This window comes from Marmota marmota, unplaced genomic scaffold (assembly GCF_001458135.2).
Source record: "Marmota marmota marmota unplaced genomic scaffold, marMar, whole genome shotgun sequence".
NCBI classification, from domain to species: Eukaryota; Metazoa; Chordata; class Mammalia; order Rodentia; family Sciuridae; genus Marmota; species Marmota marmota.
Window position 1 is genome coordinate 6,945,463 of NW_026000051.1, and position 25,518 is coordinate 6,970,980.

The following is a 25,518-nucleotide window of genomic DNA, read 5'->3' on the forward strand; positions in this document are numbered from 1 at the left end:
AGAGATGGGAGGGGGCAGCTGAATACTGAGGGGATGTCCCCCTCCCCACTCAGGCCCCAGCTCCCAAGGATGACAGCAGGGAGAGGGTGCAGATGGGCTTGCCCCAGGCCATGGGCCTGGGCAGGCAGGTTCTCTGTCCTCTTCACCTGAAAGGCAGTTCCCACGCCCTGAGGGAGGCATGCTTTTAGGAAACTGCCTGCCTGAGGCCCTGAATGGGGGGTGGGGGTGGGGTGTGGGGTGGAGAGGATGTGAGAGCTCAGGCTGTGCTGTGCTCCTCGCCAGCCCTCTGCGGAGGGTTCTTAGAAACCAGAAGCCCAGGTATCCCTGGGCCAGGGACCCTGTGCCTGGACCTGTGCCACGCTCGCCTGTCTGGCTAACTTTCCTCTGTGAGGTGGAAAGTGGCCCTGGCCTGCAGGGCTGTGGTGAGGTGTAGCCAGCTGAGCTGTGTCACCCTCTGTGGAGACTGATGGTGTGAGCTCCACCTTGAAGGGAGGCCAGCAGCAAGAGCAGTGGGAGCAGACTGGTGGCCCCAGCCAGTCCTCCTCCACTGAGGAAGCACTGGGCCTCCTCCACCTGTGGGGGGTGGGCACCCGGCCTCTACACCATGCCACTCAGAACCAACGGGAGAGCCTTCAGCGAGGTGTGCGGAGCCATGGAGTGGCTCCGTGAGGTGGTGGCCAAGCAAGGCATCCGCCGGCCCCATCTGCTGATTAATCTATAATGGGATTCAAGTGCTTCTTGTCACTCCTGCTCACTGTTACCGACGCAAATGACGGCCCAGTGCCTCCTGCTAATGAAGTGCCGTCAAGTAATTGTGCCAGACTTGCTGCCCTGCCCTGGCTCCCTTTGAGGACCCTGGTTGTGAAGGCCACTCTGCTCTGGTTTACTGGTTGAGGGGTCCCTGACTCTAGTATTGGGATGCCTAAGGTATCTTCACTGGACCTCATGTCCCAGAGAGTGGGCCAGAGAGCCCTAGCTTAGGGCAGGGAGGAACCCAGGGTAGCCCAGGGAATGCCTCCACCCTCTGTTCACCCCTGTGACCAGTATGGTGCCCAGAGCAGGGCCTGCCTTCTTCAGAAAAACCTACGAGGGCTTTGGAGCCCAGACAGAGTCCCTGGGTTTGCAGACGGCCTGTGGGGAGGCAGCATTCTGAGGTTTCCTCAGGCCATGTATGGCAGTCTGCCCTGGAACAGCACCTGTGGCCCAGGTGCTTGCTCCTGACCCAACGTCTATATTCAGATGGGGCTACAGGGGCAGCATCCCCCTCCTTCCACACACCCATGGCTTCGGCCCCTCTGAGGGGGGCTGACCACATGTGAACCATGAACCTACCCTGCAGGAAGGCTACAGAGAAACATTCTGGCACTTGGCAAGGGAGAGGAAGTCTGCCCACCTGACCAGGAGCTGGCCTTGCCCTGGGGTCTGAACATGGCGTGACTAGGGCGGCACATCTCCAAAAAACGAGAGCCTCAGTGCCAAGGGTTAATTGGGCAGTTTTGAAAGGACATCCGTTGCCACAGCAGAGAGCAGCTGTGACTCCAGGGTAGTCACTTGGAGTGACTCAAGTGCCCTCCCAGCCATGGCTAGAGGATCCAGATGGCTCGTCATGGAGACTTTCTGCTCGGGGTAGACGAGGTGCTTTCACTTATGGCCCCACTAATGCTGGCCCTGGTTTTTTATGCATCTGACCTGAAGGGGAGCTGGTCACCCTTTAGACAAATCTGACTCGGTTTTCACAAACCTAGCTGCTTGGGACTCCAACACGACCCCAGAAAATTTAAGGGGGCAGTGAGCCCTCCCCTCCAGATGACTTTTCCATTCTTCCTGGCCCTTTCCCACAGCCTTTCAGAAACCCTTCTGAACAGGGCCAGCAGTGGGCTATGCCAGAGGGCCATCTTGGCCTTCCCCAAACAGGGACGTCTCCATTTCTAACTGCAGATTCCAGCAGAAGCAGCATCCCCACCTGCCCCCCTTCCAGCTGCTGGCCACTGGCCTTCCACCCAGATCAGGGCGACAGGCTGTGAAGGAATCTTTGGGGCTGCTGGCGACACTGGGATTAGAACGATTATTCGGGACGGCGAGATCTCCCATACCGGCGGCCACCCAGCCTCTGCTGTCGGAGCAGAGGAGAGATTACTGTTCAGGGTGACACTGGTTGTCTCGCTAAAACTGCCAGGGCCATGGCTCTCGGCACTGCTCCTCTGCTCCTCGCATGCAGAACTTCCCGGCATCATTGAGATGACACACAGCCAAGGAGCAGGGGGCTGGTGAGCACTTGCCCCCGCTGGGAGGGCTCAGAGAAACTGGTACGTGATCAGAGATGTCAGAGGAGAAGTGGGGATCTGCCTTCAGCAGAACAGTGACTGCATCTGACTCCTGCCTATCGGGCCCCAGACACCCACCTCATCACCCAGCCTCTCCCAGGCACGTCCAGGAGTGAAGGGTGACCCAGGGCGAACTGGCAGTCTAAGCCTTCATCCCTGAGGGAGGAGCATCCCGGCTCTTCTGCTGCTCAAGTCAGAATCTTAGAATGGCGTCCCATGTGGGCATAGCTGGGCATCCCTCAGCCCACTTTCTTGCTTCTCTCTGTCCCAGATGGGGCCTGGAGTCTGAGGGGTTCCAGCGGGGGTTCCTGGCACTGAGCGCCAACGCCTTCAGCTCCGTGCTCAGATGTGGGCTTGTGTGTGAATACATGAATTCTGTAGAGCCCGGGGGACCCCTAAGTGAAGCACTGGGCCTGGTGTGGCCACACTCTGGCACCTCTGCCCAGGCTCCGGGCTGAGGACGCCCCTGCAGCCAGCCTTTGATTCCCATGGTTTGCTCCTGTGCCCAGGGCTGTGTGGCCAGGCCATGGGGCATGACTCCTGAGGCCAATGCTGGCCGCACTTGGCCCCACCGTGTGCTTGGGGGCTCACCAGCTGGGGGCCAGCATCGCATCTGCGTTGACTTCAGGAGGTGCGTGGTGGTAGGTGGATGCCCAGGTGCGAAAGGGGATGCGGTGGGCTTGATAATAGCCCCAAAGACATACACGACCTAGTTCCTGGAATCAGCAAATGTCACTTTATGTGGCAAATGGGATTTTGCAAATGTGATAAAGTTTAGGATCCTGAGGTGGGAAGGGACCTTGGACTGTCCGGGTGGGTCTCACTAATCACAGGTCCTAGTGATGACAGAGGGAGACCGGATATGTTGACGGAAGCGAGGGCACACTAAGGGGAGTGTTCCAGAGAGGGGTACCCTTCCACTTTCTGTGGAAAAGGCAAAGAAACAGGTTCACCCCTCGACACCCCTGCCTGGCCAGAAGAACCAGCCTGCTGACACCTGCCCTTAGCTGGGGACAAGGACTGGGCTTTCTGCCTGCAGCGCTGTAAGAGGGACATGCTGCCCGGGGCCATCAACCGATGTGATCTGTCACAGCCACCATGGAGAGCTAGTATGCGGCACTTTGAGACTTCCAAAGCCACGCTGGGGGCCGGGGGGCTGGGGGCAGTGCTGTCCTTGGCTGGGCATGCCTCAGCCCCTGGCCATGCTGCCCCAGGCATGTGCGCCCAGCACCACGCCAGATCGCCAGTCGGCATCTGCGGGTGGTGGTGGTGGGGGGCTTTGTCACAGCTCTTCAGGCTGGCACCTGGGAAGACCCTGCAGGCTGACCAGCGGAGGCTGCGACGTGACACTGGGACATCTCCTTCCAATTACTGCAGCCCAGGCCCAGATGTGGCCCCTCCATGTCTGCTGGGAAAACATCCGCTTCTCCTTCCCTGCCAGGCTGCGGGAGTGGGGAGAGGGGTGCCCTGTCACCCTTGAGGGGCTGGCCACAACGGCCACATCTGCCATGCTGGCCCTCTTCCGTGGGGGGCCCAGGGCCATGAGGTTTAGATGGGCGCCTGTCTCCCTGAGGACACTCAGTCCCCGAGGGACTTGACTGACTGATCACATCGGCTTCCCGCTGACGATCTGTCCCTCTGGCTGCAGGCCACGTGGCCCCACACACTGCCAACAAATAAATCAAGTCGCCCAGGCGGGAGCCTGATGCCGGGAAGCCACCAGGGTGGAACGCTGCCCCTGTTGGACATGTGTTCAGGAGGCCGAGACGGCCGGAGCTGGCCTGCCTGACTGGGAATCCAATGAGGCTGGGGCTGCATCTGCCTCTGAGGAGTGGGACAAAGGCTTGCGGCAGGGAATGGCTGGCGTGTGGCAGAGGCCTTGGCCAAGCTGAGGGTGCGCCCGCCCTCCTCCCAGGGTCCCTGGGGGATGCGGCGCTCTCCCCCGGCCGGCTTGGCCTGTGTTGGTTTATATTAGAGACCCTCATGGCTTACGGGGGCAAGAAGCAGTTTCCAGAAATAAAACAGTAGGAAAAGAAAAGGAAAAGCCATCTGGACTAGGGTCAACATCCATGAGGACAGAGACAGGGGAAGCATACAGGGACTGAAGCTCAGCTGCACCAGGGCTTCCCACTGGCCAAAGCAAAAAGGGAAACAGGGCCAGCTACGGGAGCCTTGCCTCAGAGGTGGGCAGTGGACACTGATCACCCAGCTCACATGGGCTCAGCAGGCTGGTGGTCAGGCTGAGGGCACCTCTGAGCGGGCACCTCGCCCCCAGGGTGCATTCACTCCTGTGAGGCAGTAGTGACCCCAGCTTATCCACAGTGTGACGGCCCCAGCAGTGGGGGCTGACCTGCCCTGGCCCTTTGGCAGGCAACTGCTGGCTGGGACTTGGAACTCCTGACCACAGTCTAGGCTCCTGCTGGGCCCTGCGCCTCTCCCCCAAATGACCACAGCTGTGAGTTGTGAGTGTGGGCATGTGTGGACACACCCAGAATATCTCACTGACCCTGCCTCCTGCACTGACTTGAGCTTTGGGAGTCCGGAAAAGCTGTCCCTACCCCTCAGGACCTGACACCTGGCTATGTGATGTCCATTCAGAGGTGGGTCTGAGTCCCCCTTGGGCCCCAGGCCAGGCAGGTGGGTGGCAGGGCTGCTACACTGAATCCTGAACTGGGTGAGAGCTGGCTGTCACTGGCCCTTGGTGGCCAGAGTGTCACCTGCAAAGGTGACACGGAGCGATGGCTGGAAAGACCCTGAACTCACGAGTCACCTCGGGGACAAGCACCACGGCAGTGCCTATGGCCTAGCAGCTCCCTGCTACTGTGACTGTGCCAGTACCGGGCCCCAGGACCAGCCGCTGTCCTGTGGTCCTTGCTGAGGACAGCTCTGATTTCCATCTCTCCTCCTGTTGCTAAGGACATGGCTGCCCTCCAGACCCGCCCTGCACCTCTGTCCCTCCCCAGAGCCCACACCTCACCCTGCTCACCTGCTTTGGCTTCAGCCCATCCAGGAGCTGGGCTGTGGAGAGACAGGTGGGGAGCCATGCTCTGCACGCCCCAATCTGTGGCGGCCACTTGGGGCACTGCCTGGCCTCGGAGTGCCCAGCCACCGCTCATTAAAGACCCTTCCTGCATCTGACACCTGCGGAGTCCAGGAGAGGGAACATGGCCTGCCCCACTGCTGACCACCGGAGCCTGACTCGGCCACAGACCTGGGAGGTGGCTCTGGGGTTGCCTGCTCTGCTGAGTCCAGGAGAAGGGGCCACACCCGAGCCACATGGCCACCCCTAGCCGGACCTCAAAGATGTGTCAGCTGGGGCTGGGGGTGCAGCCCATGGTGGGGCCCTCGGCCTGCCTTCTGAGGCCCTGGGCTCCATCCAGCAGCACCCCCCACACACCATACCACACACAGACACACACACACACCCCACATCACACGCAGTGATAAGGTGCAATATCTGTTCTTATGACTCACATGCCCCTGATTTAAAAAGACGGTAACATCTAAACCTTACAAAGAGAACAGTTGTGGCCTCAGTGTCCATGAGCAATGCAGGGAGGGGCAATCCCACTGCCAAGGGGACACAAGGGCTGCCACGGCCCAGGTGCTGCAGGATGGGCAGCACGAACCGCAGGCTTACCCACAGGACTACGGGGGCGAGTAAGAGGTGACCCCTCTCAGGAAGCAAAGGAAATGTCCTGTCCCTGCCACAGAGTGTCCCCACCCACATCCCCTTTAAAGAGGTTCCTCAGCTGATCAGCTCCGCCGGACCCGTGTTGGCTCCAGGGAAAGCAGAGGAATAGTCAAGGTTCCAACCAAAGCCCTCCGCCCCGTCCATTTACCAGGGCTGTGACAGTGCAGGGTGGGGACACTGGCGTTCACAAGGTGGACAGACTCCGAGAGCCGTCCAGCATCAGGTGGCCTAGGGCAGGTCGTGCAAGTCGGGCATCCCTCTGAGACGCCAGAGGGCCCAGGCGTCCCTCTGCTGGGGGCTGTCACAGCCCTGTGATCAAGAGTGCGCGCTCCCCATGTGCCCAGTCAGTGGGCGGGGCTCGGCCCACCAAGACACAGAAATCGCCCTGTCCCTCGGTCCAGCCTGGCTCCAGGTCTGGAAATGGCCACCCAGTGGCTCTTCCTCAGCTGGGGGCGGGATGCAGTCTTTGGTGAGACCCGCATTCCCAGGCCTGCAAGGACGCGAACGCCTCTCTAGCACAGCGACTCATCCATGAGGCCTGATGCTCCCCTGTCCCCAGCACCCTGCACGGGCCCCATCCATCCTCACATAATGAACAACAAGCAAAGCCATCAGCATGCCGACGCAGTTACCAAGGAAACGGCGGGGGGCAGTGAGGGGGCCGGAGTGGCCCACGTCACTTGTCTGTGTCCCTCTGTCTGCTTACAGTCCATCCCTCATCCCGGATCTGAGCAGCCTAGCAGGGCTGGCCCCGGCCTGCTGCTGGCCACTGGGCCACATCGCTAACCAAGCCAAGCGCAGCCCTAGCTTCCCACCTGAGCTCTGCCCTGCCCGGGAGTCCCCCACAGACGTGCCCCCAAAGACCACAGAGCTGTGGGAGAGGCTCACCTCGTACAGCAGACAGCCCAGGGACCAGATGTCCGACTTGAAGTTGTAGCCATTCTCGTGGATCCTCTCCGGTGACATGTAGTACGGCGTCCCAACTGAAACACAGCAAGGGGCAGGTGCTGAGGGCCTGGGCCAGGACGGGCAGGAGCACTGGGGCTAGGGGAGGGGACAGAGCAGGCCCCAGCCTCTGGGCAGCCCCCTTCCTCTCTGGGCCTGTCTTTTTCTGTCAGGTGTGAGGTTGAGCGGGGGCAGCTACCCATGCTGGAAGGGCATCAAAAGCACCTGCGAACTTCAAGGAGCTTCCCAGGACCCACCTGAGAGCCAGGCTGGGGCTGGGCAGCCAGAGGGTGTTTCTGCCAGCCATGGGGGATGGGAAGCAAGCAACCAAAGGTCCTTTAACATGATTGTCTGACTCCAGAAGAGTCTGGATGAGGCTTTGAATGGGAAAAGAATCACTGCTGACGGTGACCCTTCCACACTCTCTCACTCACTTCCAACAGCCCATGAGGAGGCAGCCCCATTTCAGAGATGGAGAAACTGAGGCTCAGACAGGGGAAGAGGCTCCCATAAATCAGCAGAAATGGGGTGTGACCCCAGACCCACAGGCACCCAAAACTGTACATAGCCACCATCTGTGGCTACACCTTGTCCAGACTTAGGGTTGGCTGAGGTTAAGCAGGACAGAAAAGGCACAAACCTCAAAAATATTTCATTAAAGTGAAGAACTTCAGTTCATCAAAAGACACCATTCGGAGAGTGAAAAGGGAAGCCACACCTGAACACGGTGGCACACATCTGTCATCCCAGCATCTCAGAGGCTGAGGCAGAAGGATCCCAAGTTCAAGGCCATTCTCAGCAATTTATTAAGGCCCTAAGCTAGCAAGGCTTTCTCAAAACAAACAAGCAAAAAAAAGTGAGGGCACTTGGGATGTGGCTCGGTAGTAAAGTGCCACTGCATTTGATTTCTGGTAGCAAAAAAAGGCAAGCCCCAGCCTGAGGAAATCTCTTCAGTCCATACACCCCGCCCCCCTGGACTGACACGAAGGATACATTTTATCTCATTCATTTGTTGCAGTGCTGGGCACACGTGCCCTACCACTGAGCTACACCCGCAGCACCCCCCCCCCCAAATTTTTATTTATTTATAAACAGGGTCTCACTAAGTTGCTTAGGGCCTTGCTAAACTGCTGAGGCTGGTTTGAATGTGTGATCCTCCTGCCTCAGCCTCCTAAGCCACAGATTTCAGGCACGAGCCAGCTGCTTATCTTTTAAAACTTCTATAAACCAGTGAGTAGAAGAAAATAGTCCCGCCCCTCAGATGAGCAAAGGGGCGCCTCAGAGAGAGAGGACCCGGAACGGCATTGGGCTTCTCAGTACTCATCAGGGAGACTCAAAATACAAGTAAAACAGGTTGCAACTACACACCCACCTGAGGGCTAGAGAGAAACCAAAGCCAAGAAAACAAAGCAGGTGACGCACAGAGCCACGGGACCTCCCGTGTTCCATGAGAATGACACGAAACAGAACAAAAATCTACTGATGCACAGGTTGCCGGGGCTGTCACCCAGCCATCCCACTCCTAGGTGGGTGTCACCCGATGCTCTGTCTCTTAAAAGACACAATCAAAGATGTGCAGAGGGGATGTGCAATAGCCCAACATGGAAACAAACATCAGTCACCAGATTGGATAAATTGACAAACCACATAAACTACAGCCTAATCATAGGTGGAATACTATATAGTATTAAAAAGAACAAAACTAGGTCCATTCATAAGCAAAATATTAAGTGAAAGAAACCAGGCCAAAAGAGCATGCACAGGGAAAGTGGCCCAGGAAGGGCACTAGGGGACTTTACTGTATACATATCACACCTCAATTAAAAAGTAAAAAAAAGGTGGGGGCTGGGGTTGTGGCTCAGTGGTAGAGGGCTTGCCTCGCATGTGTGAGGCACTGGGTTTGATTCTCAGCACCACAAATAATAAATAAAGGTCCATTGACAACTAAAAAATTAAAAAAAAAAAAAAGGCCAGGTGCGGTGGTGCACACCTGTAACCCAGATACACAAGAGGCTGGGGCAGGAGGATGGCAAGTTTGAGGCCTGTCTCGGCAACTTAGCAAGACCTTGTCTCAAAATAAAAAGTAAAATAAAAGGCTGGGGGTGAAGTTCAGTGGGAAAGCACTGTGGGTTCATTCCTCAGTATTGAAAAAAAAGAAAAGTTTTGGATGATGAGGATGAGGCTCGGCCACCAACAGGAGGGGACTCTTCTGGTGGTCCCCCTCTTCCCTCAGAAAAGGCCAACACTCAGGACATCCTGGAAGGGTGTGCTGACCTCCAGGCCCTCCCGTGCTGCCTCTGGAACACGCTTCAGAAGAGCTGAGCTGTGCAAGATGGGGACACTTCCTGAGAGGGCACGAGTCCCCACCCGAGGCAGCAAGCTGTGGCAGAAATGCCGCCTTGGCCAGTCTGGTGGGGCCCAGGGATCTAGACTGTCATCAGCCCACATGGAGGATGACTGTTGCGGAGGCTTGAGGACCAGGTTTTGAAATGTGCTCCACAAGAGCACTGTCACTGTCCTGGAGACGTGTGCCCCACAGCAGGCTGTGGCAGTACGCAGAGGAAGGAGTTTGGGGTCCAGCGTGGCCAAGGTGACACAGGGGTCCTGAGAGAACGGGCCATGTAGCAGCGGCCCAGGCTTCAGGGCATCTTGGATGGTGTGCCTATGGGGGACAGGCTCGTAGGGTCCATGGGGTACACAGCAGCAAAAGACATTTGGGGGCAAACACAGGGTGGGTTTTGTGCCAACTTAAGAAGTGAGCCGGGGAGATCATTCCTTCTCTAAGTGGAAAAAAAACTGTATTTTTAAAAATTATCCCCCCCATAAAAACCCCAACTATCCCTTAGTGACAGTATTATTTGAAATAAAAGCACAGGAGCTGGGGCTGGGGCTGGGGCTGAGTGGCAGAGCGCTCGCGTAGCATGTGTGAGGTGCTGGGTTTGATCCTCAGCACCACATAAAAACAAGTGAATGAAATAAAATAGTTATTAAAAAATAAAATAAAAGCACAGTGTAAAAGTAGAAAAAGTAGCAAACCCTTAATCTCAAAGTCTACCACAGTCCTTGACACGGAAAATGTGAACTGTCTGAGCCTGTTATTATCTTGGTTTTCTCGTCTTATCAGAAAAGGAGGAAATCTGGCTGCCCCATGAGCAGGGGCGCGGGTGGCTCTGGGTGCCACTCCTCTAGGCTGTGGGCTCCCCAGGGACAGGGCCTTGCTTGCCGCCGTGACTTGCACCCTGCTCCAGTACAGCTGAGCGCGGGTGCCTGTGTGCGTCCCCGAGTCAGTGATCCACGCGGGGCTGTGCCAGGGTCTGTCCCCTACCCTGTAGCCTCAGACACCCCTTCAATACGTATGGCCACCATGGAGGGACGGTCTTTGTGAGCTCAGGGGTATAAACCATGACTCCTGCTTTACGAGGCCACCAAGCTCCCTTCCATGGCTGCGCTCCCTGAGGAAGGGCAGCAGCCGTCCCTTCCAGACCTGATTTGGAGAACCGCCATCCTGTCTGCACACCGGACGGCTGGAACCGGGGGCTGAGGGCTCTTCACAGGGAGGGCTGTCGGTCACCAGTGCACCTATGGGAGTCCACGGGGAAGGCAAAACGGGGACTCCTAGAAGCAAAACCACCTTCACTGGGGTCACAGCCAAGTGTGAAGGGGGTGCCTGAGTCACCATGGCGACTATTAACAGGCACACGGTGAGCACCTCGGGCTGATGCAAGTGGGTTCCAGCACCCGGGTGCTGTGGATGGTGTGTCTATGGGGGACAGGCATGTAGGGTCCATGGGGTACATAGCAGCCCTGAGGTGATGGGTGGAGGTGCTGTCCCCTGGGAGGGCTGGAGTGCCCCTCATGTCTGCTCTGCACCCTCAGGACCCCTGTGGAGGTCCCTGCTGGCTGGCCTGGCGGCTCCTCTCTGCTTCAGACTTCCCTCTGCTCACTTGACATCTGCCTGGGCCTTCACAGGAGGGATGCTGGGACAGGCCAGGATGACCTGCACAGTGGCCAGGCCTTGGCTGCTTCACTCGCACTGTGGGAAAGACACGAGTGCCTCGGGCAACTGGGGGCTTTATTCTAAGATGCCAGGACCTCAGACCGCTGCCCACCCATCATTGTCCATCTGTCTGGCCCTCAATTTACTGTCTGCCAACAGTGGGTGCATCCATCTATCCCCTGGTCATCTGTCCACCCCCTCCATCCAGTGGTGACGTAGGCTGCTGCTGAGTGGGGGCCCTGCTGCAGGGGACCCATCAGGAGGAAGAGCGGCCTGTCTCCGGGGTGCCCGGGGGGAGCCAGCTACATGTGTCAAGGCTGGACTGATGGGTGGCCACCTGGGAGGGCTTGCGACAATGTGGACCCCAGCACTGTGGCGAGACCTCCGGGCGGACCCTGGGCACCTGCAGCTCTCACAAGTGCTGGGGGCTCTGAGGCAGGCTCCAGGGCCAGGGAAGGCTGAGCCTGGTGGCCCACCTGCAGCGACTTTCAGGTGCTCAGCAGACGGGGACAAAACCCAGTGGATTTAAGAAGCATTAATGGAGGCAGGTGTGGCCCATCCCGGGCAGGCGGGGTCCTCAGGTCCCTCCACCGAGGGGAGGGTCTGCTCCCCCGGGTATGAGCACCTTAAAGGGGGGTGCTCTGGGGTCCATCTCTGCGCTGCTGTGGGGCCAGAAGGGCAGGGCAGCGCCTCTTCCGCTGCACCAGCCTGACCTGGAGTGAGTCACGTGCAGCCCGCGTCCGCCGACGGCACATCTGAGGTGGATGGAGCAGGCGCTACTTGCTGAGTATCTAAGATGAAACGAGGAACTTCAAAGACACCCGAGCTCGCGGTGGGCCACTGGGGATGAGGACTGGGAGAAGCTGGCAGGAGGAGGTGTCTCCACAGACAGGGACTCTGTCCCTGGGGACCTCTGTGGGTGGCACAGCCTGCTTCATGAGAGAGCCACCCTACAGTGACACACAGATGCCACTGAGCCCACCTGGCCTGGGCCTTGACCCATCTCTCAGCAACTACGATCCCCCAGCGGGGGGTTGGGTGGGGCCTGCGGGAGAGACCTAAGGAACCCTGGCCACCCGAGTCCCCACTAGGCCTCGTGATTTCAAACCCGCCCATATCAGAGGAGAGCGCACACGGGCCTCAAAGGGGCGGCTGATTAAAGGCGCTGCTTCCCGGGACGCGCCTGTCAACACAAACCTCGGGTGTTTTGAAAGGCTCACAGTGTTTGAAACGTGTTCATTAGATGTGAAAAAGGCAGACTGCACGTGAGGGCGAGGCCTGGTATCTGGGAGCTGCCCCTTCCCCAAACGGAGCCAGGGCCACTGCGTCTCTCCCCAGGCGGGGCCCTCCTGGGGCGGCAGGGGTGTGCACACCACGGGAACTTGGAGCCAGACCGCGGTTCCACTCACTGCTGTCCCTGCTCCCCAGTGGAGATCCCAAAGGCTGGCCCTGCCTCAGCGTCCCCACGATAGAGAGGGTGCCCCTCCTGCTGCCTCACTTCCCACTCTGGGAAAGAAGTGGTGATGAGCCTCATCCCAGGCTGCAGGTTTCCCTGAGCAGGGGCCACAGCGACCTCGGGGGTCCATGCTGAGGGGCTGCCTCTGCCTCCAGGCTCAGACCCATCCCTCACTCCGTCCCCTGAAGCCCCCTCAGCTTCCCTGGCAGCAGCTCATCCAACATGGCCACACCTGGCCTCCCAGCCCTCGGCCCCAGAACCACCTGAAACTCAGGCTGGTGCACTACCTGCTGAGGAAGGTTTCTGGGTCAGAGGGACTGGCACGAATTGTTCCCAGGTGTTCTGCGCTGTGGGCAGGAGGAGGCCAGGCTTGGAACCACACAGCTTCTGTCTCACCCCAGGGTCACGGGGGGCATCTGGCTGTGCAGACGGGCAGACCCCAGTCAGTGCAGGCAGGTCGCAGCATGGCACGGTCTCACGTGGTCCCACGCATGGCAGCACTGGCCCGTGATGAGGAGAGGAGCCCCATCCTTCCCCGTGGGCTCAGGACAAGCCCCCAGGCCCCCGCAACGCTCTGGCTCCTTCCTTCCTGTGACATCAAGCCCTGGGAGCACCCAGTGTCTCCTGCCCCAGAAGCACCTTAGGATCCTCTCAACCCTGTCTCTGGGCACCCATTGCCCAACCCATCTCCCACCGCACTGTGGATGTGACCACAGGACTGCGGTGATCCCTGGCGGGGCCCCAGAGCCTCTCAGCCTCAGTTTCCTCATCCATAAACAGCCTGGTTGTGATGATTTTCTTTCCTTTTTTTAAAGCAAAATGTTTTAAGAGTGGTTTTTGAGCCTCTTCCTCCTCTGACTTGCCCTTTCGAGTTCAGAGACTGGAACAATGAAGCCAAGGGTGGCTCTGGAGAGGCTGAGACAGTCCAGACCCTGGAGACCCTGGAGACCCTGGTGCAGCTGGAGTCCCTGGCCAGCATCCACTTGTGTGCACTAGGCTTTCAGGAGGGGTCTCCTGTCCTCTCACCAGGCCACCTGGGACTGCCTATGTCTGTCCCTCTGTCAACATGGCGTCCCTTCAATGAAGGGAAGAGTGCAGAATCACAGACCCCTGCACCAGCTCAGGGAAGCAGGAAGGAACATGAGTCTTTTGTACCTAATGGGGGCTGCCCCCAGCGGGTCTATTCCCCAGCCTGAGAGGCCATGCAGTGCCCTACCCAGGCCCTGGGCACGAGCCGGCCACCCTTCCCACCCCCAGTGCCAGCCCGCGGCCGCCTGTCCCTGCTGCAGGCGAGCAGGGCCTGGGAGCCACTCTGCAGCCCCTGGTTGTCTTGCAGCTGCTGCGTTGCTTGAAGCGAGACACTTGCTTGTAGCTTGTGAGTGGTGTATAGGCAAATCTTTCATTTTTCTTTCATTACGCCGGCGTGTACTGTCACTTAATTTTTATGTATGCAATCCTTCCTGACAAATATGATCTGCTGCCTGGTAATTCGTCTGACGCTCATTCTGTTCCGCGCTCTAATTACGGCTCCTATTCCTGACACTGAGGCAGCCGCTCTGCCACCGCTGGGTACCGCACCTGTCAGCCCGACCATGGCACTGACTAATACCCTTTCATGCCAGCCTCATGTTAGCAAATACAGCGGCAGCGAGGGGCGGGGGAGGCGGAGGAGATCGGATTTGCATAAGCCCAGGTCCTGGGTCAGCAGACCTGGGAGACGAGGTGGTTGCCAGGACAAAGTGGCCGCCACCACAGCATCCTCACGTAGTAGGTACACATCAGACCCGGTGGATTCCTAAGTCGTACCCACACACGGGACGTGAAGGAGCCCCTGCCTCTGTGTCCTTCCTGAGTCTTGATACATGCCTATTAGCTCCATCTCTTGCCCAAATGTGTGTCAGACTTAGCTCTCTGCAGAACCTTGCTGTGGAGATTTTGGGTCCTGTGCTTTGGCTCATGCTGTCCCCTTCACAGAGCCTGGGGATTCAGAGTCCTGGGTTCTGGGTGCTTATCCAGCAAGCAGGGCCTGGCCGATCCCCCATGCAAGCCTCAGCTCAGTGGTGTGTCCCGCATGCTGGGTGCACAGCCCGGAGCGGGGACGGGCCTGTGAAAGCTCCTTCCACCCATCACATGTCCTGGTCGCTGCTCAGAGGCATCAGGAAGAGCCTGGCTCAGGGGGGCGGCCTTTTCCCAAGTTCCAATTCCTTCTCATTAATATAATAAGTGCACCAGTCCGAGTGGATCAAGATCACGCTGTCGGAAGAGACGGTATCTCTGCCCGTCCCTAATGATGCGATCCTAACCAGCTCTGACGAGTGCCGCCATCTCTTCTGCAGCGGGACAGAGAAAGGCTCAGGCCTGACTGACGGGCCCAGGAGGCAGGGACCTTCGCTCTTCTATGACAGTTTCCTAGCGTGCTCTGGCCCTTCTGAAGCTCTGACGCCAGATGGGGCGACTGGCAGTGCGGCTCAGTGGTAGAGCACCTGTCAACTAGGGCAGAGGCCGATTCCATCATGAAGTGAACAACCAACCCAGCTCGGCCAACAGCCCCAAACTGACAGGAACACCTTGTTTTTCACCAGAGAGGTGTCTGAGAGGACCTGGAAAGACAGGGAGTCCTTCTGGCAGTGGAGAGCCAGTGGCCAGGGTCCCTGGTGGAGACTCCAGGTTGTCTTCCGTGGCCCCAGCCCTGGCCTTTGGGAGAAAGCATGGGTTCTGGCAGGAAAGGCCCTCATTCGAGTCCTGGCATGAAAATAAAATCACTCCAGCTTCCTGGACTAGGGACCCCTCATCTGTGGAAAGGAAGGGTGCCACAGAGCCCAAGCCTGTTGCAGAGATGAAGGCGCATCCTAATCTCCCTGGGGACGTCCTTGCAAATCCTTTCTTTTGGAGTCAAAGGAAGTGGCCAGGCCAGGTGCCCCCAGGATGGACAGGGAAACTCCCCCACCTCACTCCCAGAAGCAGCCTGTACATTCCTCCTAAGTGTGTGCCAGACGTGGAGTCTCTAAGCCCTCAGGACCTGAATGAACAGTGACAGTTTCCATAGAAAAGCCTCTTCCCGAAAGCACCTGTCCTGTCACCAGAAGATGCTACTGGCACACTCAGCTGGCCACAGGCCCCCAGGTGTCAGGGGACGGGAGATGCCTGGGTCTGAGCCGTGCAGTGCGTGGAGTGCCCACTGCCGCTCCAGGGAGGCGGCCGCCTGTGCGCGGGTCCAGCTCCCTTCTGTCACCCAGGGTATGTTGGCCGGGGGCTGGGCAGCACAGGGGGTGCCGGAAACTGGCTCTGGGGAAGCAGGAGGCCCTGCCCATCCCACGGCCTCTGCGGTGGCCCCATTTCCATGCTCTATGGGGGCTGTGCTCCTCCCTCTTCTGTAAGTCAGCACCTCCCCACTGTCGTCACCCAAGCCTCAGGCCCATCACACACAAGCACAGGGACTGACACACCCAGTCGAGTCTCTCCCTGCAGCAACTCCTGCATTCAGGGCCTTGCCTCCCTTTCCTGCGACCTCAGCCTGTGGCCTCCCAAGGACCCTGTCCCTGCCACACCAAGGCGCCCGCTCAGCTCCACCGGGAGGCTGGCCTGCTCCTTCTGCCCACCCTACAGCTCTCATTCACCCTGCACAGCAGCTGCAAGGCCACCTCCTGGGTGACAGCTGGCTCCCCCCAGCTTCACAACTGCCTGTTCAAAACAACCCCAAAAAATGGAAGCAATTCAAATGTGCAGGGAACGGAGTGTGGGTGGAAGAGCGTGCATGGGGAGAGGGGGGAGAGCGAGCAAGGTCAAGGACCACTGACACCTCCTGCCCCCAGCCTGGGCTCCACTGGAGGGGGCAAGAGTGGCCCACGGCTCCTCAGGCCTGTTCACTCCTTTGGGGTCTGTTCTGAAAGGACGAGTCAGCTCTGGGCTTCCAGAGGCATTTTCCTGTGCTAATCCACCGAACGCCCCCGGCCTCCTCCAGCCCCAGAGCTGGTGCAGCCAGGTTGCTAAAGACATGGCCCCCGGGACTGCAGGGCCGATGGGCGCCTCACCTAGGGAGTGGGCCGCGGTGGTCTCGGAGCTGAAGAAGCGGCCCAGGCCGAGGTCGCCGAGCTTCACGATGCCCGTGGCCGTGATGAACACGTTGGCAGGCTTGATGTCTGCAGGGAAAGAGGAGAGTTGGTGAGTGACAGGTGGCCTGGGTGGCCAGGGGAGGGCCTTGCAGGTGATGGGCTCCCTGAGGGCAAGGCCAACTCCTACTAGGACATCAAAGCCCACATCAAAGTTCCCTTCTCTGGGCAGAGCTGGTGCCGCACTGGAACTGGCTACCTGTGCTGGTGCAGACTGGCCTGGAGACCATGTGCAGGTGGCCCTCCTTCCCTGAACTTAGGTGCCCTGCAGGCGGTTGCTGACACGGAGCAGATGTGTGTGCAGCTGCTGGACACATCTGCCCTGTGTGGGCAATGCCAAGAGGTCTGACTCCTCGTGGGGCTCCCAGGAGCAAGGGGAGCCCGGGGAAGCTCTGGGCGGGGCTCAGGTGCCTGGCACCCACCTCGGTGCATCACCCGTCGCGAGTGCATGTGCTCCACGGCGCTGCAGAGCTGCACAAAGTACTTCCACACCGTCCTCTCAGGAATCAGCCGCTTCTGCTTCTTGAAGTACTGTGGGGATAGACAGGCAGGCCCAGTGAGCAGGCTCCCAGGCAGACCATGAGCCTGGACCAGGAGGGCCACCTCCACAACCGCCTGGGCCCAGGTTGGCACTGGGGGCGGCCTGGCCCAGTGCGAGCTGGGGGAAGGTCATCTCCAGGTGCCCCACAGCGGCCCTCGAAGGCCTGTGGACAAGCCCACGAGGAGGGCAGCTGCCCCGCCTCCTCCAGCCCCAGAGCTGATGCAGCCAGGTTGCTAAAGACAGTGGGCCACCTCGAGGAAGCAGGTCCACATTCTCAACAGCCCCTCTGTCAGGAGAACCCCACTAAACACTCCAGAAAAAACAACCAAGCACCACCCCTCGGCTGCTCTGGGGCAGGCAGCAGGCCTGGAGGGATGAGGCGGGACTCTTCCTGAGCAGTGGCCACATCAACATGCGGGGCTCCTGAATGCCAGGTCTGGGCTGCGGCCGGGGGCCAAGGCTCCTGCTCCAGGTGTCTGAGCGGCGGTCTTCCTCCTGGGCTTTCCCCTTCAGGGCAGCCATGTTTTTACCAAGCTGCCAGAGGCAACGCTGTGCCCATTTGTCGGGCAGCTGCTCTGGTGCAGAGAAGCCAGTAGCTGACCTAGGATTCCCCACCCAGGGAAGGGCTATGGGTGGAAGAGAGGACCAAAGCAGGGAGGACGGTGGCCTTTCACGAGGGCCCAGGTCACAGCGCAGCCCCAGATTTCCTGCCTAGAAAGCCCCAGGTCCCCGCCCACTCCAGGAAACTGAGCAGGCACTAGCTCAGAGAGGTTGAGGAATGTGCCCAGAGCTAACCAGCTGCAGCACTGGAGCTGGGGCCTCCAGAAGGGGGACAGTCACAGTTGGAAGCTCCTGGCCTCAAAGCAAAGTCCCTTGAGGCTCTCTAGGAGGGGGACCTCGTGGGTGAACTGTCCCAGGCTTCCAGCAGAACCCCCCAGGGCCACCCCAGGGCTCGGGGGTGGTTGGGCTGGGATATTTACACCGTGAAGTTACCGAATCCTCATTACAGTGTTCACGCGGAGATGTGCACAGCCGAGTGGTGATTTTCTAAATGTCACATCCTCTCAACGTCACCTGACATTTAGTGGGAAGGCACGGAGTCTCTGGTGGGTTCTGGGGCGGCAGCAGCATCTCTGAGCTTTGCTGTCCCTCGTAAATAACGCCTGCCCCATGCCTATGGAGGCCCTCCTTGGTCCTCAGGCTGCAGGACCCGGGGACAAAGACCTGCTGGCCAGCAACCTCTCGGGCCAGCTGGCCAGGCCCCTGTTCTCCAAACCCAGAGTGAGCTGGAGAGGGCAGGGTGGGGAGGTGGCTCCCTCCCTGCGCCCAGCACTGGGCTAGTAAGTTAGATGAGAAAACGCCAAGATCACCTGTGTGTGTCTCAGGTGTGACCAGGGGCCAGGTCTGCCCCACCCTGTCTCTCCCCCTGGTCGGGGGCTGCCCCAAACCAAGTTCTCAGGTGAGTCCCTCGCAGCTGTCAGAGGGAGCAGGGGTGGGCAGGGTGGAGGACGTGGGAGGAGAGATGGCCAGTGAAGGGGATGAATGCCCAGAGGCTCCCCCACCCGCGTCCTCACCCCGTCCTGCAGGGCTGGTGACTGATGTGAACCCTGAACAGGGGGGCCTGGGAGAGCCAGGAAGAGGCACGGGTGCGGGGGCTGTCCATCCCTCCTTGCCCCTGCTCTCTTGCAGCCTGGAAGAGTGGGCACCTGCCTGCCGCTCCCACAGTGCCCTCTCCGAAACGGTCCCTGGGCTTGGGTGACACTGAGGCCCGGGAAGGGAGGGATCAGCATGGCGGCACCCCCACCCCTGCCTGCCCACAGCCCCTCTGCGTGGATTGAGGCTTCGAGGGGGCCGGGCCGCAGGGTGCGACCTGGACTCGTTCTGCTACTGCGTCCTGCCCTGGCCCTCCCACGGCCCTGCGTCCTGTCCTTCTCACACACAGGGCGGACCACGTTTGCTCACTGCCGTGAGTCTCGGGCAGTCCTGCAGACCTCAGGGCATGGTCCTGAATCTTGAGCCTGGGCCAAGAGGCCCTGCGTGACCCCTCGGTCCCCACCTCATCTGGTGCCCTCAGAGGACCAAAGTGCACAGCTGTTTCTGCCTCTGGGGGTCCCCTCGTCCAGGAAGCCTTCCCTGACGTGCACAGGCTTTCCTGTCAGGGTTTGGGCTCCCTGAGAGCAGAGCCAGGGCAAGTGGTCAGCATGGGGCCGACCCACAGTGGGAGTCGAGCGTCCGTTGGGGAGAAGGACAGGGGCAGAAGCGATGAGGTGGGGGTGACATGCGGTAGAGCACATCTGCTCCCACCGGGGACCCAGCGGAGATTAATGTCCCTGCAAATGCATTAACATGTCAAGGAAAATATAAAAGCCGGTGATAACAGCTCAAGTGACGCTGCTTCCCAGTGACGCCTATTCCTAGGGGCCGAATTTCAGAGGAGTGAGTGCGAGCAGGGCTCAGCCCCGGTGCCTGCTGGGAAGGCAGAGAACCCACGTCTCCTGCCTTTCCAAGTAGGAAAGGGGTGGGGGGGTGTGGGCTCAGGGAGGCAGCGATGGGATGGGTGCCCACGTCAGGGCTGAAGGGAAATGTCCAGGCCGGCAGGAAGTGAGGGCCTTGGCGGGGAGCCAGGGGCTGCTGCGGGCAAAGGCTCCTGCACCCAGAGTCTGTGAGGCTAAACCTCTTTGAGCGTGGACTCGGGGTGCGTGAGCCAGCGAGGCACAGCTGTGGCTGATGGCCAGAGCCCTCCATCAGTGGAGCTGCAGTGTCCCTGACGCCAGGCTCCCAGGTGACTTGGGCAGTGGGGGCAGGGGAGGCTCGCCAGGGCGAGGTCTGGCCTGAGGCTCCCTGTGTCACGTGGCCAGTCCTCAGTCCCGAAGGCCCCAGACATTGGCCACCACATAGAAATGAAGAGTGTCCCCCCAGCTCTGGAGGGATTGTCTTGGGGACAGTGTCTACTGAATAGTCCCAGGTCAGGAAAACAGAGCGGGCCCAGCACGCCCTGTGCCCACTGCTGGCATCTCAGGCAAGCCTCTAACCTCTCTGGGCTCAGATTTCCCCTCCTATAAAACGAGGCAATGGGACCCCCCCCCCAGGGCACCTTCCCAGAACCTGTGAGATGGGGTCTGATCTATAGGGTGCTGTCCCTGCTCCTTTTGTGAGGAAGAGTGGCCCCCCGTGCCCTGGATAGGCTGGGGCAGTGTGGGTGGACAGAGTAGCCCTCGCCAGGCACCCCCTGCCCAAGCATGGCCTCTGCCTTTGTTGGTACCTGCTGGGGGCTGTCGAGGGACATGGTTCTCAGCTGCCCACGGTGGCTGGGGATGGATCCTGCAGACCCCACCAGGCCAGGGCTGAGGCCAGGGCAGTGAGGACTGGGGGCCAAGAGGCTGCTGACCTGGGGCCCAGGTCTGGACAGCCCCCGAACACGCTCCCTGGCACCCTGACCTTGATCATCTGTGAGAGGTCCCCGGCGTCAGCCAGCTCCAGCACGATGTTCAGCTCGTTGTCCTCGATGAATGAGTCCAGATATTTGATGATGTTCGGATGGTTCAGTTGCTGCGGCAGGAGAGAGAGAGCGAGCGAGTTGGCATCCGTGACGGACGGCCCAGCCCAACGCCTGCCCTGCGGGCTCAGGAGGACGAGCGCCCAGCACCTACTGGAGAGGGGGCGCCCGGGGAAAGGTCTGCACGTGGGAGTTGGCAGACCTGGGTGACGCTGGGAAAGCCGTTTGTGTCCCTGAGTCTCAGTTTCCTCACCTGTAAGATGGGCGTGTTTTGAGGAGGGCTGGGAAGGGGAGTGGGCTAAGAACCTGGAAGTCCCCACAGCACTGGTGGAGAGCTGAGGGGGCAGGTGGCAAGTGGCAGGGGGCACTCCTGAATATTTGTCCCCATCACCTGACTGATTCCCTCAGTGCGCAGACCCAGCCCCCGGCTCCCATGCCAGAGCCCGTGCTGGCTGAGGTGGTCGGGGGAGCCCACGCAGGATGCACCCCAGGGGCTGGAGCAGAGCGGAGCCCCTGGTGACTGAGTCCAGGAGGTGGGAGCAGCGGGACCCCAACCCCTCCATGACGTGCCCAGCCCTGTCCACACACCAGCCCAGCCAGAGCCCCCGAGAGCAGCTTCTAAAAGGCCGACATCTCGGGAGAGGGACGTGCATCTATGCTGCGAGCTGACGGTCCCCAGAATCTCGACCGGGGGACCTGGGCCGACACAGCAGAGCCACGCTGTCTTTCAGTGCAACCGTCCAGTCCGCCAACAAGGACTCCTGCCTGGCCCAGAACACTCACCTTCAGGAGGCCGATCTCCTTGACGCAGTCCTGTCTGGCCTTGGCGTCCATCATCTCAAAGATCTTGACAGGAGGGAAAGAGCCGGTTAGACCCGAGCCTGGGAGTCACAGCCGGCATTCAGGTCCCAGCTCTCCCACCTCCTTGCCAAGGGGCCCCTAAGAGCAAGAGCTCCCTCTGACTGAGCACCCACAGCCCGGTGCTGCACTAATGGTGTCACCCCTAATCCCAGGACCACTCCTGTGATGGAGTCACTGTACCCAACTCTCAGAGGAAGGGACTGAAGCCCCGGGATCAGCGAATTGCTGTGGCCACACACTGGTGAGTGGCATGTGCTCAGAGCCTCTGTTTCTCCCTCTGCTTACGGGGCTAACAGCCCGGCCTGTGTGGTGTGGATCACTGTGTCCCCGAGTCCCCAGTCCCCCTTGAGCTCACTCAGCAGGGTCCTCCCGGCGCCTCTGGGGATCAGAGGCGCAGACCGCAGCAGCCCCGATGTGGCCCTCACCACGGCACCGGAGAGGCTGACAGCCCAGGCGAGCCTCTGGGAAGGCCCCCAAACAGGCCCTCTCGGACACAGGAGCCGCTGCCCCCCAGTGTCCTGAGGCACACAAGGGTCACAGGTCTATAGGACACCATTAAGTCGTCCCCCTGTCCCCCTCCTGGGACTGGTGGTCTGAGCTGCCCTCTCCCTCCTGGACAGAGGAGGCGCAGGCTGCTCGCCTCGCTCTTTAAGGACCAATGAGCAAACAGTGGCACCCAGGAAGCTCCACAGGATTCACTGGAGCTCACTGCCAGTGTGCACCGGGCCTGGCTTCGCCAGGGGACACCTTTCCTCCATTTAGAAGGGACGCAGAGGGCAGGAAGGACCCTTGGAGCCCAAAACCATGGAACAAGCTCAGGCATGGGGCCAGTCACGTGCAGGCCAGATCTCTGCTCCCCCGAACTGCCTGTGGCCTGGGGAGCCACTTTGTCTGCACTGTTTTCCTCAAGTGAAAAATGAAACAGTCACTCCACGCACAGGTTATGCAAGGTTCATGCATTCTGAGCATGACTCAGTATACAGCAGGGACTCAATGCATGCTCGTTTTTTCTTGTCCTTTATGGTTCACAGTGAGCATCCCTCCATGAGCCCCCTGGCTCTCCCAGTGGCTGCGTGGCTGGACACTGACTTCTGTGTCCACAGAGGGGCGGGGGGCGCCCCGGCCAGGCGGCAGTGTCAAGGTGCACAGCCCACCCCAGGGCTGCGGCTCACCTGCACTTTCTTCAGAGCCACAGTCTTCCTGTCCAGCAGGCAGGTGGCCTTATAGACCTCGCTGAACTGTCCTCGGCCTATCTTCTTCTCGATCTGGAAGTCTGCCAGCGAGCAGCGAAAAGACAGGGTGCTGGGGTGTCTCTGCAGGGGAACAGAAGGTGGGGTGAACAGACAGGCTGGAGTGGGTTCTCTGGGTCCCCAGCACCCCCAACAGCACCTCCTGAAGGTGAAGGAGGCTCTGTTTGCCAACGCCACCATCAGAGCCTCCAAGGAGCCCCCAGGCATGGGACTCTTCACCCTGGTCCCCAGAGCTGTGCCCAACAGCCTGAGGCACGTGGGACGTGGAGCCCCCTGCCCCCACCACGGGTCAGCATCCTTCATATTGAAAACTGACCCCAGAAGCCTGGCTCTTTGGTCCCGGGGTCCTTAGCCACCCTGATCATCCTTGACTCTCTGATACGCAGGTCAGGCCCAGCGAGCAGGGCATGCGTGATGGGTGCAGGACACGGCTCCGGCTCGCTCTGTCCCATCAGCCCCAGACCCTGCAATCAGCACCAGAAACAGCAAGGCCCTCCCTGGGGGGAGCCACCCCCAGCTCAGAGTCCCACTGAGCTTCAAGCCCACAGCCCTACATTCTGAGCTCCCCTTATGGTGACCCAAACCAGAGACTTCATGGTGACTGTAGGGCCAGCACTGAAACCTCTGACTGAGCTATAGCGCCTGCCCAAGGACGAAGCTGCCAGCAGAGGCCACTGTGGCCAGCTGCCCCTCCACGGTATGTGTGCAAATACCCCCATGGGAAGGCAGAGGGGGCCCAATGCCGGGCCCAGGTGGGGAGGCAATGCCACATCCCTGATCAGCCCCACACCCCCAGGTGAGGTGGCCCCTGTATGTCTACACTTGACCTATGAGGAACCCGGGGGTGCAGAGGGACAGCCCTGCTCACGTCACACAGCTCTACATGGCCTTCCCTGGTGGTTTTAGACAGAGCCTCACTCTCTCCTCCAATAGTCCTGCTGTGGGGAAGGAGGTCACTGACACTGGGGACCACCTCCCCAGCTGAGTGGTGACATGGGACAAGGACTGGGTCTCAGTATCACCCAGAATAAAAATACTTAAAGTAACCAGTTTGGTGTGACCGACAGTGGGTATGGGCTTGGTGTACGGCTGTGGGGCCAGATGAGCTGGCCTCAGTCCTGGTCCAGCCGCCTGCTGGAAGGAGGCCTTGGGCAGCTGTCCAGCCCCTCTGGACCTTGACTTCCCTGTCTGCCAATGGAGACAGGAGAAGCATCCATTTGAGAAGATCACGTGAGGTAGCTAGGCTTGGTGTTCCTCACAAGCCTGGCACCAGAGGTGTTCAGTGGCCGCTGTTATGGCACTGACAGGCCAGCGCAGGGTGGCCGCAGCCCAAGCCCTGGGCGGCTCCTAGTCCTGCTCCAAGCCTTCTGCTCAGCGGCGTGGTGGGGCTGGTGCCAAGGAAGCTCCGCGGACATGCTCCTGCCGGTTGTGAAAGATGAAAGCCCGCGGCTGCCCACAGTCACACGCTCCTTTTCCCAGCAACATAAAAGCTGGATGACCTTGACTGTGAGGTCTTGGGGCGTAATTACCTCTCATGATGGGTAGTTTGGGGACGTCCCTGCCTGGAGACCCGTGCGGGAGGAAGATGATGATTCCACCCACCCCATGCAGAAGTCTGTCGGGGAGAAGTCTCAACAGGACCCTGAGCCTCGTCGGCACCCGTGTGCCACCTCAGAGGCAGGCGTCACAGAACGCTCAGGCCTGCCAGGTACCGCGCCCATGTGCCATCACGCCGGCTACTCAGACCCTAGTTGCCACTGCACTGGCTCCTCAGATGGACCTTCTGGGGCCTCACTGCGGTGGCCACCTCAGGAAACGGGCTTGGCCAGGAAGGGAAGCAGTGGCTGCTGCAGATCTGACCCTGGACTGAGGACCGTGCCTCCTGCTGACAGGGCAGACTCTCTACTCAGACACCCCAGCTTTTCCTCCAAGACCCTGCAACCAGCCAGGCCAGCTGCCGGCTGCCCCGCCAGGCTTCCCTCAGTCACCTGAGCCCTTCCTATGCCTTGACCACAGGCTTCCCCAGCAGGGGCCTCTGTCTCAGTCCCCTCAGTGTCCCCTGTGCCAACACTGAGTGCTCTGACGCATGTATGCTGAATGACACTAGGGAATATGCTCAGAACAGCGGGGCACAACAGCGGGACCCTGTGACCAGGCACTGTCACCTTCAGGACCACAGCTGGATCACACTCTCAGAAACAGCCACAGCGGCTCTTGGAACTTGGGAGACCATCCGTCTTTATGCGATGCCAATGCCCGGAGCACTTGGGTGCCCGGTGGCAGTCCCTGCAGCTACCGAGCTTCTCCGGCCCAACAGCCTGCAGGCGGGCGGATGGCTGACCCGTTATAAACAAGGAGGGAGTCAGAGGCTGGGCTGCAGAGCTCGTCTGAGGAGCTGGGACCCACTCCTGTTTGACCAAGAGCCAGCTGTGCTCCTGGGCCACACAGGGTGGTCCCTCCTCTCTTGGCCTCAGTTTCCCCCAGTACAATGGGTTAGCAGTGGTCTCCGAGGGCCCTTGCTCTGGGGGAAGGGTGGGCTTCTCACTGTGAGGAGTGGGCGCTGGCTGGGCTCCCCAGCACTCTGCCCAGGCCGAGAAGCCACTCTGCCCAGTTTCCAGCAGTCTGAAGGCTCCAAATGGAAGTGGGTGACTGCTGGCCTGGGGAGACCTGGCTGCATGTCTGCACATGTGACCAGATCTGCTCCTCCCGTCACAACCCATGCGACCCAATTAGAGGAACACACTCATGGCACAGCCCGGGCAGGCCCACCGTGCACTCAGGGCACAGTCCAGCCAGCTCTGGGGGCCAATGCTGCCCACAGAGGGTTGGAATAGAGGCCTGTCCC

General features: G+C 59.9%; 1 protein-coding gene across 4 annotated transcripts in view; it reads right to left on the minus strand.

The window, feature by feature from the left end:
* Positions 1–25,518, minus strand: part of Nek6 (NIMA related kinase 6) — a 73,914-nt gene that overhangs the window by 4,238 nt on the left and 44,158 nt on the right. For all 4 annotated transcript variants that reach the window (XM_048813076.1, XM_048813078.1, XM_015497604.2 and 1 more), the window contains exons 3-8: positions 22,596–22,736; positions 21,346–21,408; positions 20,505–20,615; positions 16,948–17,056; positions 16,448–16,555; positions 6,907–7,001 (exon numbers count right to left, since the gene is read on the minus strand). In XM_048813076.1, coding sequence (XP_048669033.1) covers positions 6,907–7,001; positions 16,448–16,555; positions 16,948–17,056; positions 20,505–20,615; positions 21,346–21,408; positions 22,596–22,736 — 627 coding nt within the window. The remainder of the gene's footprint in view (positions 1–6,906; positions 7,002–16,447; positions 16,556–16,947; positions 17,057–20,504; positions 20,616–21,345; positions 21,409–22,595; positions 22,737–25,518) is intronic.